The 19838-nt window shown below is 47.9% G+C and overlaps 2 protein-coding genes across 2 annotated transcripts in view; one reads left to right on the forward strand and one right to left on the reverse strand.

Moving 5' to 3' along the window:
• MERTK (MER proto-oncogene, tyrosine kinase) overlaps nucleotides 1–19838 on the reverse strand; it is a 117079-nt gene that overhangs the window by 69622 nt on the left and 27619 nt on the right. The window contains exons 3-4 of the mRNA XM_062209848.1: nucleotides 17027–17127; nucleotides 14157–14330 (exon numbers count right to left, since the gene is read on the reverse strand). Of these exons, the coding sequence (XP_062065832.1) occupies nucleotides 14157–14330; nucleotides 17027–17127 (275 nt within the window). The remainder of the gene's footprint in view (nucleotides 1–14156; nucleotides 14331–17026; nucleotides 17128–19838) is intronic.
• On the forward strand, nucleotides 1979–3394 carry LOC133772854 (molybdopterin synthase catalytic subunit-like). The gene has a single exon (XM_062209849.1). The coding sequence runs from the start codon at nucleotides 2077–2079 to the stop codon at nucleotides 2644–2646; it is 570 nt and encodes a 189-aa protein (XP_062065833.1). The 5' UTR covers nucleotides 1979–2076; the 3' UTR covers nucleotides 2647–3394.

Consider the following 19838-nt stretch of genomic DNA (forward strand, 5'->3'; position numbering starts at 1 on the left):
TTGCCAAGAAGTATCGCAGGGTGATTAATCAAAGACTTTCAAGCTCACGTGTATGCCATAAGGGAGACATTCTTGAGGGAGGGGGAGGAGAAAGCCATGCTGGAAAACTTTCCCCAAAACTGGCTGGGCATTCGAGGCCACTGTTCTTTGCTTCATTTTTGCAGTTGAATTTTTTTCTGCCTGGTTGGCACTGGCTTCCCACTGAGAGACTCACTGGCAAGCTGGGATGGACACCAGGCAAACCCAGCTCCCTCTCCCTTCCCCCTGAGATGAAGGACAACCACCAGACTGGAATAGACCCAAGCGCTTTATAGCCCAAACCCTGTCCCCGCCCCCCACCCACTTGGTCCCAAGCTGAGTGAGTCGTCTGCTTGTGGGTGGTGGGTGGCACCTCTGACAGCGAGTTGTTCCCCTTTTTATCTGACTCCGTTATGAAGGTTCACGCCCCTCTTGCTGGGTCCTCTACTGGTTTGGAAAAAAGACAACCTGTGACTTAGGTCCAAAAGATGTTTTTAAGAAACAGGATGTTCCCTTGGGGAAAGCACAATTGGAAGCGCTGAGAAAGCAACTTCTGAGAGCACAGTTAGGCCAATTCTTTGAGTTCTAGATTAAGCAATCTTGCAGATTAACTAAACAACCCTTTCCTTTTATTTTATAAAAAGGATATTTTAAAATATCTTTGTGATTTTTTGTTGGTAATTTGAGGAGCAGGGGGAGAGAGAGAAAGAGAGCAAGCTCTCATCTACTGATGCACTCCCCAAATTCCTGAGAGCCAAGAACTCCATCCAGGTCTCCCCTGTGGGTGGCACAGACCCAGCCACTTGAGCCGCCACCTGCCGGCTCCTGGGGTGGGCGTTAGCAGGAAGCTGGAACAGGGAGTGGAGCCTGGCACTCTGACAGGGGATGATGGCATCCAACGCTGCTTAACTGCTCTGCTGTGCTAAACCTTTGCCCCTCATTTTTTTTCCCCTCCTGTCCATCTTGCTACAGACAACAAAGAGAACACACTGCATACATTAAGTAGCTTGTTAACCTGGAACTCTATATCTGCTCTCATTCACTCACACAGCAAATATGGACTGAGCACTTACTATGTGGTAGACATGGATATGTCCATGAATAAAACAAAGACCCTTGTCCCTATAGAACTCACATCTTCACAGAGAGGAATCTACGATAAATAGTATTATAGAAGATGATAAAGACCATGGACAAACAGGCAGGACCAGAGGGTCAGGGGGGGTGGGAAATAGGCTATAGTTTTTCATGGGCAGAGAAGAGAGCTCCAGAGAGAAACGGCCTCTGAGGACAGACTTGGAATGAGGGAATGGGCCAAGCTGATGTGGGTGCCCTGGGGAAGTTCCAGGCAGAGGGAACAGGTGCTGAGGGCCTATGCCTTTGCGCTGAGTGCAGTGGGAACCCAGAGATTTCAGCTGGGGAATGACACCATCTGACTTGTGTTTTATCAGGCTGGTTCCGGCCACCAAGTGGAGAACAAGCAGGTCTCTTCACAGCTCTGATTTCTTTCCTGATGTGTAACATGGGTGTTAAAAATGTCTACCTGTATCACACCTTGCTGTGAGGTTCAAGGCTAATCTGTAGAGGGAGCACTTGGAGAATTAGAAACTGATTATTTAAAAAGATAAATCCTAGTTATTATTACTGGTATTATAAGAATAGGAGTAAATAAATGTGCCAATAACTAAAATCAAAATAACTATACCTAATTAATTAAAACTTACACCAGCTTAGTTGTTTCCTAGAAGTGAATTTCAATATGAGTATTAAAAAAAAAAAAAAAAAAAAGTGCTGCGCCTGCGCTCTGCGCCGGCGCGGGGCCTGCCCATCGGCCTCTGCGCCTGTCAGTCAGTCCCGGGGTCCTCGGAGCGATGGTGCAGCGGTGCCAGGTTGAAGTATTGTATTTTGCAAAGAGTGCTGAAATAGCAGGAGTTCGTTCCGAGACCATTTCTGTGCCCCAAGAAATAAAAGCATCGCAGCTGTGGAAAGAGATAGAAGCTCGACATCCTGGGTTGGCTGATGTTAGAAATCAGGTGATATTTGCTGTTCGTCAAGAATATGTCGAGCTTGGAGATCAGCTCCTCCGGCTTCAGCCCGGAGACGAAATTGCTGTTATCCTCCCCATTAGTGGAGGCTAGTGCATTTAAGCCATGTAGGAAAGATATGGATGATGTTGAAGAGAAACCTAAGGATATAATAAAATTCACTGCTGAGAAACTTTCCGTGGATGAGGTCTCGCAGTTGGTGATTTCTCCACCCTGTGGTGCAGTGTCCCTGTTTGTAGGGACTACGAGAAATAACTTTGAAGGGAAGAAAGTCATTAGCTTAGAATATGAAGCTTATCTACCAATGGCAGAAAACGAGGTCAGGAAAATCTGTAGTGACATCAGGCAGAAGTGGCCAGTCACACACATAGCAGTGTTCCATCGACTTGGCTTAGTTCCGGTGTCAGAAGCAAGCATAATCATTGCTGTGTCCTCAGCACACAGGGCTGCATCCCTTGAAGCTGTGAGCTATGCCGTTGATAATTTAAAGGCCAAGGTGCCCATATGGAAAAAGGAAATGTATGAAGAGTCATCTTCAACTTGGAAGAGAAACAAAGAATGCTTTTGGGCAAACAATGATTAATCAGTTACATTTTTTTAGCGCTCTCATACTTGGGTAAAGTTTCACCATTGATTTCTCTGTGATTTTTCTCCTCCACAGATTGATAGCTCACCAAAGCTCAGTGTTTTATAAGTGTGGGGCAAAAAAAGAGAGAAAAAGCTAAAAAAGTGTGTATTTAGGATGAAGGGTTCCTGGGAGCTAGAGCCAAAGCAAGGGCTTTAGGGAAGACAAGCAGCAGTATAAATGAGAGGGAAAGCGTCCGTGGAGGACGTCTTTCCATGACTAAGCCTAGTTGTGACCCTGCTTACACTGGGGTCTGGCAGCTGCTCATCGACCTCGTCTCAGACACGGCCTCCCCTTCAGCCTCCCATCCTGATACGTATTTTTAGAACTTAATATATTTTTTAAAATAAGCCGATAATTTTAAAAGTTTACAAATTTTCCCATTTTTAAAAATTCAGTGATAATACCTAAACTATTTCATATTCTAGAGATTTCTAGTAATTTAGAATCTTTAATCTTGACCATAATACTTGTTGCATTTTATGGTTACTAATATTGTATCAGCGTACATATCAGCATGAAATTGTTGTAAAACTACCATCAACGTGTTTTATGTTAAAATATTAGTTGATGTCTAAAATTTGACTTCCAGAAATTGTTGTAAGGAGAGTAATATAAAGGAGATTATATGTTTATTTATTAAAGCATTTTCAGATAGTTTACTTTCTGGTTGCTTTTGCATCATGGTCCTTAGTGAAGTTATTGGTAAACAATTGAATTCTCTGCAAGATTTTTATGAAAGTAATCTAGTTTTTTACTGATCAACCTACATATTGTTAATTTGTATATAGAAGTCCCATATATATTTTTTCCAATTCTTTTCAGCTTTATTGGAAGATAATAAAGATTGTATATATTTAAGTATAAAAAAAAAAAAAAAAAGATGAGCCTAAATCCACTGCCAAGAATGGAAGGGCAGCTTGAAATTGACAATGAGATAGCAACTACTGCTTGTCAAAATAACAGAATTCACAACAGTTAGCACTGCAACCATCGCCGGAGGCTGCTAACGCGCGAAGGGCTTTCCCTCATTGTTCCACTGGCTCTTCCATGTGTGTTGTGGGGCACGCACCTGCCCAGGGACATGGCAGAGCTAAGTGGCATCGCTCTTCATGCCACAGCTACAGATGTGAGCCACCAGTCTATACCGCATTCCCCCACGCACACTAGGCAGCGAGAACCCACTGCAGTTCTGCTCTTTATTTTGGGGGACTGGGTTTTGCCGGTGACAAAGTACTTCTTTTTAAAAAAAAAAAAATTGTTTTGGCAGTCATCAACAGTTTGAGATTCCCAAGAAGCTGCAAAAATAGCTTGGAGCTGCTGTGTACCCTTCCCCCAGCTTTCCCCGGGCACAGACCTTACATAGTCACAGCCTCACGATGGAAACCAGGCGAGTGACTTCAGTACAGTACTGCTCAGTCAAACAGATATTGTTCAGCTGTCATCAGTGTGTTCTGAGGAAGGGGGAGGAGTGTATGGCTCTGTGAAATGTTTCTGCAGGTACAAATTTGTGGCTGTTCCATCGTGACAAAGGAGCTCTCTCACTGCTACACCTTACAGTGGGTGTGGGGGTGGGGGACAGGTTTGGCTCACAGGTGGTACAAAGACCACAAAATAATTTGGTCTGGCCTTGCCAAGGCAACCGCGGGCAGAACTTCAAATTTAATAAATCTAAAACAGACTCACTTAAAAAAAAAAGATTTATTTATTTGAAAGACAAAGTTAGAGAAGAGACAGAGAGAGAATCTTCCATCTGCTGGTTCACTCCCCAAATTGCCACAACAGCAGGAGCTGGGCCGATTCAAAACCAGGAGCCAGGAGCTTCTTCCAGGTTCCCCATGTGGGTGCAGGGACCCAGTTACTTGGGCCATCCTCTGCTGCTTTCCCAGGTGCATTAGCAGGGAGCTGGATCAGAAGTGGAGCAGCCAGGACTTGAACCAGCACCCATATGGGATGCTGATGCTGCAGGCTGTGGCTTAACCCACTGCACCACAGTGCCTGCCCCAGGAAGCTCACTTTTAAGCTGATCATTTTGTTTGGCCTAAAAATGGTGTTATAATTCTCCAGATAGCCCTTGGCAGAAAAAAAGTGTTCTCCACCTTGCTTCTAGGAACATCATCCTATCCCTGAACCTAACCTCTGGGAAGAACTGATCCCTCCACGATGGCTACAATTTTGTCATTTTGAGAATGGCATTGAAACAGAACCATAAGCTGTGTACCCTTTGAGGCTGCCTTGGTTCTCCCAGAATGATGTCTTTCAGAAAAAGTACTTCTTTGCTCCTGCCCCTTCAAAATAGCTCACATCACAGAGAAAAACCAAACTTCCATCAAAGGGGAAATACACATGACCTTTCAGTTGCTCAACACCATCCAAACATCAGGGCTATTTAAACTACTTCCCTTCTTGGCATTCCCTCAGTACAAGGAATCAGAACAGTTTCCTTCAAGGTTAATTTCAGGATAGGATGGAAAACTCCCCTACCCGGCCCCTCGAGAAAATCTACCACTTTAAGTCAGCAGGGGAGGGGCTGCTGCAGGCGCAAAGACCCCCCACCCCGCCCCCAGAGGTGGCTCAGGATGGAGTGGCCTCGGCACCTCGTTGCCCAGTGTGAACGACTAGGAGTGGCTCCTGGCTCAGGCCGACGTTTCAAAAACCCAAGATCAAAATAGATTTCAGGGTGGGGGGTTGGGCTAGTGATGAAGCCCATCCCACATCTGAGTTCGATTCCTGGCTCCGCCTCCTGATTCCAGCTTGCTGCGATGGCTCAAGCAGCTGGGTGTCTGCCATTCACGTGGGTGGCTCCCGGTTGGCCCGGCCCCAGCTATTGCAGACATTTGGGGAGAGAACAACTCTATCTGTCTGTCTCTCTCTTTATCTCCCTGCTTTCCAAATAAAAAGAATCTTTTAAAGGACAGATTTAAATGCGTTTTTATGTGGCTCTTTTGCAGAACAAAATTCAGATACTTGAGAACAGTCAGCAAGCACTGACTTGAGAGCAGTGCCCACACGAGCCCTCCAGTCAGCATCCTGGGCTCTACACCCTTCTCCCTGGGCTTGTTTAAGCCATTTGGGTCTGTGGTCTAACACAGATGGGCAAAAATCTTGCTTTTTTTTTTTTTTTTTTTTTTTTTTTTTTTTTGGACAGGTAGAGTTAGACAGTGAGAGAGAGACAGAGAAAGGTCTTCCTTCCATTGGTTCACCTCCCAAATGGCCGCAACAGCCGGCGCACCGCACAGATCCGAAGCCAGGAGCTACGTGTTTTCCTCCTTGTCTCCCATGCGGGTACAGAGCCCAAGCACCTGGGCCATCCTCCACTGCCCTCCCAGGCCACAGCAGAGAGCTGGACTGGAAGAGGAGCAACCGGGATAGAATCCAGCGCCCCAACCGGGACTAGAACCCGGTGTGCCGGCGCCGCAGGCGGAGGATTAGCCTAGTGAGCCGCCGTGGCACCGGCCAACTCTTGCTCTTTAATATCACAGGACCGGCTAGAGTTATAAAAGAGATGAGAAAGAGTTTAAATGCAAAAACAACCTTACAAATACAAGTTCCTTACTTCTCTCCGTGCCCCTCTGTCCTCGGGAAAGGACCTAATTCATTCATCTCTTTGTTAGCTCGTTCACGCACTCGCACAGTTCTGTGTGCCAGGCACTGTGCTGGGTGATGGGGCTGAACTAATCCATAACTCACAGAGTAATAGCATTGATTGAAAACCCTGTAGGCTTCCATGTGACGGGAAGGCACAGGAGTTAGGGAGGAGGTGATGTGAGGACACAGACAAGGAGGGGTGACCAGAAGTTTTTCAGAGAAGAGCCGTGAGCTGAGTGGCTGGAGGTGACCAGGGGGTTACCAGATGGACAGGAAGGTGGCCTGGACAGGAAGGGCGGCATGTGCAAAGGCCTGGCAACAACACACGCTGCAGGGGCTGGTGTTGTGGCACAGGGGGTTAAGGTGCTGCTTTCAAGGCCACACCCCGTACTACGGCGTCAGTTCAAGTCCCGGTTGCTCCACTTCCCATTCAGTTCCCTGCCAATGCGCCTGGGAAAGAAGTGGAAGATGGCCCAAGTACTTGGGCCCTGTCATCCATGTGGATGACCCAGATGGAGTTCCAGGCTCCTGGCTTTGGCTTGGCCCAGTCCTGGCTCTGCTGCCATTTGGGGAGTGACTCGGAGGATAGAAGACCTGTATGTGTGTGTTTGTGACTCTGTCTTTCAAATAAACAATAAATCTAAATATAACAACAACAACAAAAAAGGACAAGGAAGCAGTGCATTCATTAGAGCTCACAGCAGGTGCCTTTGCAGGGAGGGCAGGAGGAGACCCTGGAAAGGTCAGCCGGAGCCCCGGTGGGCCCTGGATATCAGGGTCAAATGGCAGATTTCAACCTGCCTGTACTGACAAGTCACACTGGGAGTGACAGTGACAGTGCAGCAGAACCTCTTCACGAACACACTGGAGCAGGGCTGACTGTGCAGGTGTCTGTGTGTGTGCTGGCCGGGGGCGCGGCGGGGAGTGAGAGGACAATAGCTCCAGGACCAAGATTGGAAGTTGACAGCAACAGTCCTGGGAATGAACCAAGAAAGCCCGAATTAAGGCTGTGGCAATGCAGAGGAAGAAATGAGCAAAACTGACATTCGCAAGCAACATATGGATCTTGGTGACAGATTGTTGGAAGGGGAAGAGAGAAGAGTCGGGATAAGTTTCAGGTTCTGGCATGAATTTATGACTACATCTCCAGGCCTCACATCTCTGCACAGCACCAGCTATACCATCTCTGCCACCAAAAAGGCATGGAATACATACGTTAATAAGAAAGTCAGCAGCCCTGCCTCTCAAACATTTCACAAACAAGAAAGTTAATTGAGCAATGCAGCATACTGTACACTCATTTAGAAACTAGGTACAGCATGTTAACTCAGCAGTTTAAAGAATAGTTCCTCATTTACAGAGACATGTGTTGTCACTCCGAAAATTCCGGAGAAGTTGGTGACTCCAAGGAGACACCCCGGCGGCTCCTGACGGGAAGGGAACTCATCAGGTGCACCCACATCCAGAAGCACCTTCTGTAAAGGTGACAGTGCGGGCTTCCTACACCTGCCACGAACCAGACGCTAAAGAGGGGCAGCTTGCCCTCGTGACGCTTCCTGTTCTCATGGAAGCACCTGCAGCCTAAACCAGATATTCTGACACTTGAGAGGATTTGCTGTCAGTGGCAAAGAGCAAAGATTGTTACTGCTGCATGCGGGCCAGATTGTCTGATTCCACTACGGAGATTGCACATTGGCAAGGTCTTTTTGGAAGATTAGAATGCAGCAAAATTTAAAATACGCCCACTTTTCCCATGGACTCCCTGTTTAGAAATCTCTCCTAAAGAAATACAGATGGCTGACCACAAAAAATGATAACTCTATGAAGCAATGCATGTGAATTAGCTTGATTGAGCTTGATTGAGCCATTCCATGATGTATACACATTTCAAAACATTATGCTGTATCTGATAAACATACATGATTTTTGTCAGCTTAAAAAGAAGTTTTGAACAAGGAGAATAAAATAAACACAAATGGGTACCAAGATTGTGTATAAACATTATTTATCACAGGAAAGAAAAGTAAAACTAAATGTCCATCAACAGGGGTGTGATTGGAGAGATTATGGGCTGTCCACCCAGTAAAGCATGATAACAGTGAGGCAAACCCACAGCCACCCACACGAGAAGACCCACATGTCCTGGTGACCTGCATACGTGTGCACATGTGTACTCACAGGACCACAGAGGGCCCGGAAGGGAATGAATCGGTGGCCGACACTGGCTTCCTCTGTACAGGGAAGTGCAAGTGTGAAGAACAAAGGCTCAGCCACGTTTTGCTCTGGCGTGTCACTGTGGTCTGAATGTTCTAGAATGGATATGCACCAACATATTGCATGATAAAAAGTCTGCACATATATTCTACTTGGGAGGAAAATAGGAAAGTTTGGGAGGAAATCCATCAGTGTTGTCATTGTCATTACAGGTAAAAATGTCTTTTGCATTTTCCACATTTTAAAAATCAAATCATCTAATAATTCGGCCGGCGCCGCGGCTTACTAGGCTAATCCTCCACCTTGCGGCGCCGGCACACCGGGTTCTAGTCCCGGTCGGGGCGCCGGATTCTGTCCCGGTTGCTCCTCTTCCAGGCCAGCTCTCTGCTGTGGCCAGGGAGTGCAGTGGGATGGCCCAAGTCCTTGGGCCCTGCACCAGCATGGGAGACCAGGAGAAGCACCTGGCTCCTGCCATCGGATCAGCGCGGTGCGCCGGCCACAGCGCACCAACCGTGGCAGCCATTGGAGGGTGAACCAACGGCAAAAAGGAAGACCTTTCTCTCTGTCTCTCTCTCTCACTGTCCACTCTGCCTGTCAAAAAAAAAAAAAAATCAAATCATCTAATAATTAGGTAAAATCATGAATTTTAAAGTTTTTTTTTTTTAAATAATTATAGATGCACAGAAAGTCACAAAGAAATACACAGGGAGAGCCCCAGCATCCTTCCCTCCACCTCCCCCAGTGTTAACATCTTACATACAATAGTACGCTATCAAAACCAGGAAATCAGCATGGTGCCAGCCAGAGCTTACTCAGATTCCACCAGCTGTGCACCTACTCACTTATGTGTGTGCAGCTGCACGTAAGTTGGACACGTGCAGCTTTTATAACCACTACTACAATAAAGGTTATTTTAAAAGGATGCTATTAGGCTATAAATTGCTCAATTACTATTTTACTTATAAAGGAAAAAAAAAACCTTTAAATTGATAAAAGTGGGGGCAGGTGCTGTGGCACAGCAGGTTAAGCCGATGCTTGAGATACCCATAACCCATAACACAGTGCCTGGGATTGAGTCCCGCTGCCACTTCCAATCCAACTTCCTGCTAATGTGCCTAAGAGGAAGCAGATCATGGCCTCAGTGCTTGGGCCCCTGCCACCCACATGGCAGACCTGGATTGGATATGCACTCCTGTCTTCAGCCTGGCCTAACCTTGGCTGCTGAAGGCATTTGAGGGGAGTGAATCAGTAGATGGAAATCTCTCTCTCTCTTTCTGTAACTCTTTCAAATAAACAAATTAAAAAAAAATAAGTAAAATATAATATGTCTATGTATATCAGAATATCACAATGTATGCCCTAAATATATAAAATTTAAGTTAAAAAATTTAAATTTAATAAATGACATAAGAGTTCTATATCAAAACTACAAAAATTGCTAAGAAATTAAAGACTTAAACAAAAAGGTGTAATATACTTATAGATCAGAAGTCTCAATATCAAGAGGTTATTTCCCCCTAAAACTCATCTTACAAATTCAGTACAGTAGCAAACAAAATCACAGCAGACTTCCTGTTAAAACTGTCAAGTTCATTCTAAGATTTACATGGAAATGGGCAAAGGATGTGAAGTGAGCCTTTACCAAAGAAAGATATATGATAGGTTAACACGCACATGAAAAGATGCCAAAATCTAATCTAAAAGTAGACTTCAGGGAAATGAAACACAAATTAAAACCACAATGACCTGCATTTGACATGAATTAGAATATCAAATTTAGAAAGTTCTGATCATATCAAATGTTGACAAGGATGTGGATAAAGGAACTGGGACTCTTATCCACTGTTGCTGGGACTGTAACCTAGTATAACCACTTTGGCAAGCAGTGTGGTGGTTTCTTTAAGAAGTTAAACCGAGGGGCTGTAGCTGTGACGTAGCTGGTAAAGCCACCATCTGCAGCACCAGCATCCCACATGGACGCCAGTTCAATTCCCGGATACTCCACTTCCCATCCAGCTCCCTGCTAATGAGCCTGGGAAAGCAGCAGAAGATGGGCCAAGTGCTTGGGTCCCTGCACCCACATGAGAGACCTGGAAGAAGCTCCTGGCTTTGGATCGGCCCAGTCCCCTCCATTGTGGCCATTTGGGGAGTGAACCAGCGGATGTAAAATCTCTCTTTAACTGCCTTTAAATAAATAAATCTTAAAAAAAAAATTAAACCTATATACACCATATGACACAGCAATTCCTCTCTACCTATTTGCTCAAGCCAAAATAAAAATACCTTCCCCTCCAAAATATTGGCATATAAATATTCATAGCTGCTTTAGTTGTAACAGCCAACAGCCATAAGCATCCCAAATGTTCACTAAACAAATGGCTAAACAAACATTAGACCTTCATAAGCCAGAGCATTTCAGCAATGGAAAATAATGCACTACTGATATGTGAATCTCAAAAACATCATACTGAGCAAAAGGAAGCTCAATGCCAAAACAGTACATACTTTATATTCTATTTATTTGAAATTCAAGAAGAGGTAAAACTAACCTATGATGATAGACATCAAAAACAGTGCTGCCCAAGGGAGGTAGTGACCAACTGGACAGGATCATGACGGAAATTCTTTCTTTTTTTTTTTTTTTAAAGATTTATTTATTTATTTGACAAGCAATGTTACATACAGAGAGAGAGACAGAGATTTTCCACTCATTGTTTCATTCCCCAAATGGCTGCGACAGCTCGAGCTGGGCCGATCTGAAGCCAGGAGCCAGTGGCTTCTTCTGGGTCTCCCACATGGGAGTGGGGGCCCAAGCACTTGGCCATCTTCCACTGCCTTCCCAGGCCATAAGCAAGGAGATGGATTGGAAGTGCAGCAGCTGGGACATGAACTGGTGCCCATATGGGATGCCGGCACTGCAGGCGGTGGCTTAGTGTATCACACCACAGTGCCGGCCCCCATGAAGGAACTATCTGAACTGAACTGATGGCAATGTTCTGTACATGGATGGACATGGGGGTTACACGGGAGAACTTACTGCATTGTGTAGATTAAGTTCCATTCATTTAATTGTGGGTCAATATGTTCTCAATGAAAAAAAGTCTTGATGGGACCCTAGAGCAATTTATCATCCTAGAGAAGCTGAACTGTATTTATCTTCATTGATTTTCAAAAAAGAAATTACGTAATTATGAATTCCTTGAAAAAACACAAAATCCGGATGAAGGCAGAGAAAACCATAACATTCCTCCTGAAATCAAAGATTGGAAATGTGACTCAGAGGGTGGGCAACCGGTGTATCTACTAGGACACGGTGTGGGGCGTCCACACCCATTACGAGAGGGCCTGGTTCCAGTCCTGACTACTCTGCTTCCAATCCGGCTTCCTTCTAATGTGCACCCACCCTGGGAGGCGGCAGATGACGGCACAAGTAACATAGGTCCACGCTGCCCAGGGAGAAGTTCTGGGCTCCTGGCTTCAGCCTAGGCCAGCCCCAGCTGTTGTAGTCATTTGGGGAATAAACCAGCAGATGGAAGATCTCTCCCTTTTATGTCTCTGCCTTTAAAATTAAAAAAAAAAAGAAAATAAATAAATCTTTTCTTTGTAAGAAGAGTGACTCAGAGACAGTACCTAGGGGCTGGCACTCGCGGACCCATTGTTGCCACGGGTGTTTACTGAATATTACTGTGAGTCAGCTTTTGGTACCGGAGTGCAGTGGTGAGCGGGAGTGACAAAGTCCTTGGACCCACTGAGTATACATCCTGTAAGGGTGATTACAGACTAGGACAAGTGCAGTGAACGAGTTACCCAAGCAGCAATAAAGGGGTGGGGAGGACCTAAAATAGTCTGAAGACATCGTCTCTGGGTCGTGTCCCGGGACAAAGGGCAGAGGGAAGAGCATTGCAGGCAGACGGCAGAGACAGGGCGAAAGGTCCAGAAGCAGGAAGCAACGCGATGTGTCTGAAGGTATCAGACCATGAGCGTGACTGCAGCCTAATGGGCAGACGGGAGACGGCGGGGTGCGGCTGCACTGGACAGCTGGGCGGGGTCAAAGGCCAGGGCAGGACAGAGCCTGGCTGAGAGTCTAAGCAAACAGGAAGCTTCGGAGGGGTTTTCAGCAGATGGGAGACAGGCAGTGGGGACGCAGTGGGGACAAGGCTGGGAGATCAGCGAGGAAGCTACTGCGGTGGCACACGGGTGACAGATGGTGGTGACGGGAACCAGCGTGCCAGCAACAGAGCTGGCAAAAGACAGCAGAAGTGGAACCGACGACATTGCTAAGGAAAGGCAGGGTGGACTATGGTGATGTTATTGACCAAGATGGGGAATCTGAGGTGGGACAAGTCTGGGGAGGGAGTCAAGAGTTTCATTCTGGGACTGGCGCTGTGGCGCAGTGGGTTAACGCCCTGGCCCGAAGTGCCAGCATCCCATATGGGTGCTGGTTAGAGACCCGGCTGCTCCTCTTCTGATTCAGCTCTCTGCTGTGGCCTGGGAAAGCAGTAGAAGATGGCCCAAGTGCTTGGGCCCTGCACCCACGTGGGAGACCTAGAAGAAGCTCCTGGCTCCTGGCTTTGGATCAGTGCAGCTCTGTCCATTGCGGCCAATTGGGGAGTGAACCAGAGCGGATGAAAGGCCTCTGTCTCTCTCTCTCTCTCGCTCTCTCTGCCTCTCCTCTCTCTTTGTAACTCTGACTTTCAAATAAATAAAGAAATCTTAAAAAAAAAAGTTTCATTTTATGATGTCTATGAATTCAGCAGCACAGGAGCTAAGGAAGTGGCTGGGTACATGAGCCTGAAGTTCAAGAGAGTCTGAGCTGGGGATGTAAAGTGAGGTCATTACCACATCGTGTCCACGAGCGAGAGTCTCAGAGCGAAAAGCTGCAGGTGCAGGAATGAGCTGGGGCACCCCGACATTCAGGTCTCCTCTAAAGACACAGGAGAAGCAGTGAAGTGGGGAGAAAGCCAGGACAGTGCTTCCCAAAGGTCACCACTTGTTATCAGGGCGTAGGACAGCTGCAGGAATACAGCGGTTTTTCCGAAAGAATTTGCTGTGAGTGAAGAAAGGAAGACGGGAGGTGGCCTTGCAGATTTTACTGGAAGAGGAGCCACAGAGGATCCCACTGGCTACTGCAGCACACAGACACCATGTGCACCAGCTAGCAGCTTCTTGGAGGGGGGGCGGTACAAGGATGAGGCTAGGGACCTCTCATTTGGAGAGAAATCAAGATGATCCTGGAATGTCAGCTCAGCCACAATCCCACAGTGACTCGCAAGCTCCCTGCGACAGCTCACCGTGACCACGCCACTTTCCCGCTCTCCGACCACAGAAGCCTTTAACCCAGTAAAGAGCAAGACCCGCCAGGCTGGCAAGCTGCCACGGACAGGTGAGCCAAGGTTCTGCTGCCTGGGCTCAGGGATTCCAGTTACATCACCAGCTTAACCAGGGAGGCCACTGCCCCCACCTTCAAACTCTGGCTTATGAATGCTCACACCTGCCATTCCTAGCTGCCTTCTCCACCTGCCCAGTTTCCTATCCTCAAATGCCACCCTGCCTTTTTGCCTTCTTCTCTGCCCTACTGAAGATGACACAGCAGTGGCCACCGAACTTCTGACTCCTTCTGCTGTTAGGCAAGGGACTTCCTGCGGGAGCACGATGCTTGGGCTTACCAGGAACAGTCAGAACGGAGGGGGACTTTACAGGCTGCTCATTAACGCGGCTGCTGTTCTGAACCCAGAAGATGCTGACCGGCTCAGGCGGGCCCACGGCCTGACAAGTGAGGTTGAAAGCAGTGTTTCGGGTGACGTTCATGTCCTCGGGCTGCTTCGTGAAGTGAGGAAGCCCTGCAGAGAAAGAGTGACGTGAAAGCATGCTTCACATCCCATAGAAGACGTGGAGCTCACAGGGGAATGGAAACTGGGCTGGCACTGGGCAGCAGATTTCCCCATCCAGCACTTTAGAAATGGCCAGTTCTCACCTCCTTGTAGCTGGGCCAGATGGGTGAGCGGCTGATCTAGCAGTCAGGATGCTGGTTAAGATGCCCTTATCCCAAATCAGAGTACCTGGGTTCAAGTCCCAGCTCCACTCCCAGTTCCAGCTTCCTGCTAATGCACACCCTGGGAGGCAGCAGGTGATGGCTCAAGTAGTTGGGTCCCTTCCAACCAAATGGGAGACCTGGACTGAGCTCCCAGCTCTCAGCTTGGGCCTGGCCCCGTACTAGTTGTTGTGGGCATTTGGGGAATGAGTCAGTGGAGGGGAAAGCTCTCTCTGGCTCTCAAGTAAATAAATAAAACTGAAAAAATACCAAAGGTTGAGTAAGAAAGAGTACAGTGGTTAACTCGGCCTCCAGCTGGCTTTCTAGGACACTTTCCCAGAGGAGCTGTAAACGATGATTCAGAACTGGTTTTACCAGGACGCAGGCCACAGACAGCTCTGAAACCCAGTCCTGCTCCAACTCCTGGGCCTGGCTGGCAGGTTTTCAGTATTTCTTCCCAAAATAAACAGAGTAAAGACAAAGCTATGCAGTAGGACTGCACACGCTTTGAGAAGAACCTGTGGTGTGTGATTTTCACATGAGTGATAATCCCGTGTGTAGGGGGCTGCACACTTGTCAAAGCGTGTTCTTATGCAAACAGTGCAGGCACCGTGCCACACGTACAATCCCAAGATCCTCTACGCCATCCAGAATCAGGTCCACAAGGAAGCGTAGGGTTCTCTCAGAGCAATCTGGGCATGTGCCAGGTGTTGAATGGGTCAAGTTAAGTGTCTCCAGGCATCTCCACTGTGCTCTGGGGGCTCACAGATCTGGTTCCAGCAGGCACGGCGGGGTGGGAGGGGGGGAGGGGGAAGAGGGCTGGGAGGGGGGTTGTCAAATGAAATTCTTTTTTTGTTTCAAGGTTTTTCAAAACTCTGCTCGGATTTCATGTGTTCTTGCCCTGGGCATTGTTTACCCTTCAATTTCACAAATAAAATGTCCTCTGGACATTTTCCCCAGATGAGCAGCAAATGCAGGAAGCCCACCCCTAGCGGATCCTGGGGCACCAACGGTCCTGCCTGGGATGGGCTTAGAGCAAGAGTCTGGAAGAGACTTCTTGGCAAGGGCACCCTCCCTGTCGCTCCCCTTCTCTGACTCCTGCACTCACTGCCCCCTCGCCCTCCCCTCCTCATCCCTCAGGCCTGCCGCCTATTCCATGGGTCCTAAGAGCAGGTTCACGAATAAACGGGCGGCAGATGGGCCTTTCAGCGGGAGAGGCTTCTGGGTGAAAAGCTAATCACCTGCTTGAAAGTCTGGAAGGAGCAAAGTCAAAAGAAAGTAGAAAAAAGAGTGATGGGGAGGCTCTGCTCCCAGGGCGCCAGAGGACAGGGGGGCAGGGCCCTGGAGGGCAGCCCTGGGGGAAGTGAGGAGCAGCCACTGGGGTGAAGACAAAGGTGCATCCCACTGCAGGCTTTCTTGATGGGCCCTGCCACTGCAGAACCAGGCATGCAAACCCCCAGACCATGGATCACCTGTGCAGCAGCCGACACGCCCCCTGCAGTTCATGTTCCTAGGGGGCAGAGACCACCTTTGTCCCTTACCTGACATGTCACCCTGATGTCTCCCACACTGACCTCCATGTGATGTCACGGAGTTTCTCTGAACCGTGCACCTGACAGATCGTATGACCCACAAGGAGTCCCAGGGTGGGTTGTTGACCCCGGCCAGGAAAATCACCCTCCCTCCCCTGTTCCACCATCCACATGTGCAAGACAGAAAAGGATGCCGAATAACAAGCAGGCAGCCACGTGACTGAGTGCCTCTGCTGCCGGCACTGAGAACGAGGCAATAAAATGCAAAATGTTGCTTCCTATAAAGAAGTCTTCATTTTTTTAAAACTGTGAATAACATGCAGACAAAGAAACTCATAATCCTTTTGTATCCCACCTTTTACTGACTAGAATAGAGCTTAAACTTCAAGAACTGAGTTCATGGGGCTGGCCCTGTGACTAGTGGGTAATGCTGCTGCCTGCAGCGCTGGCATCCCACATGGGTGCCACTTCAAGTCCTGGCTGCTCCACTTCTGATCCAGCTCTCCCTGCTGATGACCTGGAAAAGCAGTGGAAGATGGCCCAGGTCCTTGGGCCCCTGCACCCTCGTGGGAGACCCAAAAGAAGCTCCTGGTTCCTGACTTCGGATTGGCGCAGCTCAGGCCATTGTAGCTATTTGGGGAGTGAACCAGCAGATGGAAGACCTCTCTCTCTGTCTCTGTCTGTCTCTCTGTAACTCTGCCTTTCAAATAAACAAATCAATCTTTAAAAAATAAATAAATATATTTGATAAATGTAATTTGATGGGATGAAAAGACTTCCTTTTTAACACACACACAAAAGAATTGAGTTCGTTTCATCATTACCCAAAGTCTAAACAGAGAATTGTCTTGCAAAATCTCAGAGCTAACAGTTTCGAGGTTTGTGCACACAGCTACAAACAGGCAGGCCTAACTCTGGAGTATACAACAGCATGCAATACAGGCTTGGGAACAAGCAGCTCTCATGGCCTTACCTTGTACCTCGATGTCGATGGGGTCGGACACAATCTCGTCATCGTTTATTTTCATCTTACAGACGTAGGATCCATTGTCTGAACGCTGCACACCGGTTATGCTTCAAAGAAAAACACACAGAGGTATTGATAGTGACTGTCATTTGAGCCCCTACCACAGGAATAGCAAACGTTTCAACTTCTTTGCCGTATGCTGTGATGGTTAATTCTCTGTGTCCATGTGGTGAGGCCTTGATACACAGCAGGTCAGTCAAATGCCAGTCTAGAAGCTGCTGTTGTTAGAGGTAAGAAGACAGTCAGGGATCAGGGAAACAGCCCGAGGCACTATGTCACCCTGCCCCCTCCCACCCCAGGCTCTCTAAACCTGAAATCACTATTACAGCAAAGCTGGGGCTCAGGACCTGAACCCGCCAAACATGGCTGCCGACAAGGTCCCTGAGCTCACCTACAGCCGATTATAATACCTTTCCCATAAAACTACCATGGCTGACACTCCTATTCCCATCATGCACCGATTCCATGATACTTCTGAAACTTCCCAAAAGGCCATAAAACAGGCAATCACCAATTCTTGGGAATCTCCACCCTTTCCTGGACAACTCCATGCAAAGCAGCACCCTCTGGGCCTCCAGATGGACGCCCTGAACCCCTCCTGAGTGTGTGCTTTTGCTTTACCCGAAAGTCTTGTTCGTTTGCTCATCTTTATCTATTTACATCTTGTCTTCAATTCTTTCATGCATTGGAGACAAGAACCTGGAACCCTCGGCCTCCCCAACACTGTGAAGGGTATTTTGCAGATGTCATTAACTTCTTCTTTTTAAAGATATTTTTTATTTATTTATTTAAGAGGTAGAGTTACAGAGAGAGGGGGAGACAGAGAGAAAGGTCTTCCATCCACTGGTTCACTCCCCAAATGGCTGCAGTGGAAGCAGCTGGGCCCATCTGAAGCCAGGAGCCAGGGGCTTCTTCCAGGTGTCTCATGTGGGTGCAGAGCCCCAAGTGCTTGGGTCATCTTCCACTGCTTTCCCAGGCCATAATCAGAGAGCTGGATCAGAAGAAGTACAGCCAAGACACAAGCCGGCACCCTTATGGATGCTGGCGCTGCAGGTGGAGGCTTAGCTCACTATGCCACAGCACCGGCCCCAGATGTTACTAACTTTTTAAAAAACGTATTTACTTTCATTTATTTGAAATGTAGAGAGACAGAAACACACACACACACACACAGATCTTCCTCTCATTGGTTTGCTCCCCAAACGCCTGCAAGAGCCAGGGCTGGGCCAGGTGGAAGCCAGGAGCCCAGAACTCCATCCTGTTCTTCACATGGGTGACAGGGTACCTGAGCCATCATCTGCTGACTCCCAGGATGCCAGGACTCCAGGATTCAAACCAGGCAAAATGAGATGGGATGCAGGCGCCCAAGCAGCATCTTAGCCACAGCACCAAAGGCCACCAAGATGTCATTAACATGTAAGTCAGCAGCTGTGGGTAAAGATCACCCTTCACAGTGTGCACCTGGCCTGCACCCAGTCAGGTGGAGGCTGTATCAGAAAGGATGGGGGCTCCTGAACAAATGGGATTCTGACTCCCGAAAGCCTGAGGACTTCAGAGCGCAAGGGCCACTCTCCCCGAGTCTCCGGTCCCCACTGTAGTGTGTGTCACTTCCTTACAATGTACTCACACACACACACACATACACAGACCAGAACTCGATCTGGGTCTCCCATGTGGGTAGCATGGGTCCAAGTGCTTGAGCCATTGTGTGCTGCTTCCCAGGATGCATCAACAGAAAGCTGGACTGGGAGTGGAGGAACTGGAACTCAAGCCAGGCGCTCTGACACAGGAAGTGGCGCCTGCAGCAGCAGCTTAACCCGCGACACCACAACGCCTGCCCGTGGTCTTGTTTTCTATGGCAGACTCTGCACCAGTGGCTACCAGGGGACTGAGCCCTCAGGGTATCTGGGAAATGTGCAGTGCTGTTTTGGGGGTCACAATGATTAGGAATTACTATGGTTTTAGGGGTGAGGGGCAACTGCTGCATATCCCAAATGGTCTTCTGAGACCAGAACCTAATTCACTTCCCATACACATTGGAAAATTTTGCATGGTTTATAATGTGAACCCAATTTCCCAGGACTGGGAAGGGGAGGGCTGGTATCCCTTTGCCTGGGTTCCAGTCACCATTTCTGAAAGCTGGCCACTGGCAGCACCGCCGCACTTGCAGCTGCCTGGGTCGGCCATGTGCTTGGGACAACACCACAGTGCCCCACTTCACGTGATCATGCCTGGCATTTACATGATGAAACCCACATGATTCTATTACAAACCATCTTTTAAAAAAATGTTTATTATTTGAGAGGCAGAGTTACGGAGAGAGGGAGAAACAGAGAGAGAGGCCTTCCATCTGCTGGTTCACTGCCCAAATGGCCACAATGGCTGGAGCTGAGCTGATCCAAAGCCAGGAGCCAGGAGTTTCCTCCAGGTCTACACAGGTGCAGGGGCCCGAGAACCATTTTTTTTTTTTTAAAGAAGATCTATCTAATACCACTTATGCAATACCATTTTGCAGCTCTTACTGCCTGTGATAGAATAACTCCCAGCCCCATTTCTCCTGTGTTTCCATAAAGATTTTCCATGAATATTTTCTTTAGGGCCTGGCTGGAGACAGGAGGAGTGGTTGTCCCAGGAGATACAGAAGGCTCAGTCCCCTGGGAAGCTCAGCGGGAAAGGCCACGAGCCCCAAATAGCCATCCAGCATCCCACCCACTGATTAAGAAGAGATCCAGAAAGAACATGGAAGGGAGCTGTGGGA

Source organism: Lepus europaeus, chromosome 13 (genome assembly GCF_033115175.1).
Source record: "Lepus europaeus isolate LE1 chromosome 13, mLepTim1.pri, whole genome shotgun sequence".
Lineage (NCBI taxonomy): Eukaryota > Metazoa > Chordata > Mammalia > Lagomorpha > Leporidae > Lepus > Lepus europaeus.

What these genes read in the sequence shown, in the direction of transcription:
- LOC133772854 (XM_062209849.1), top strand. Translation starts at nt 2,077, where the DNA reads ATGTCGAGCTTGGAGATCAGCTCCTCCGGCTTCAGCCCGGAGACGAAA.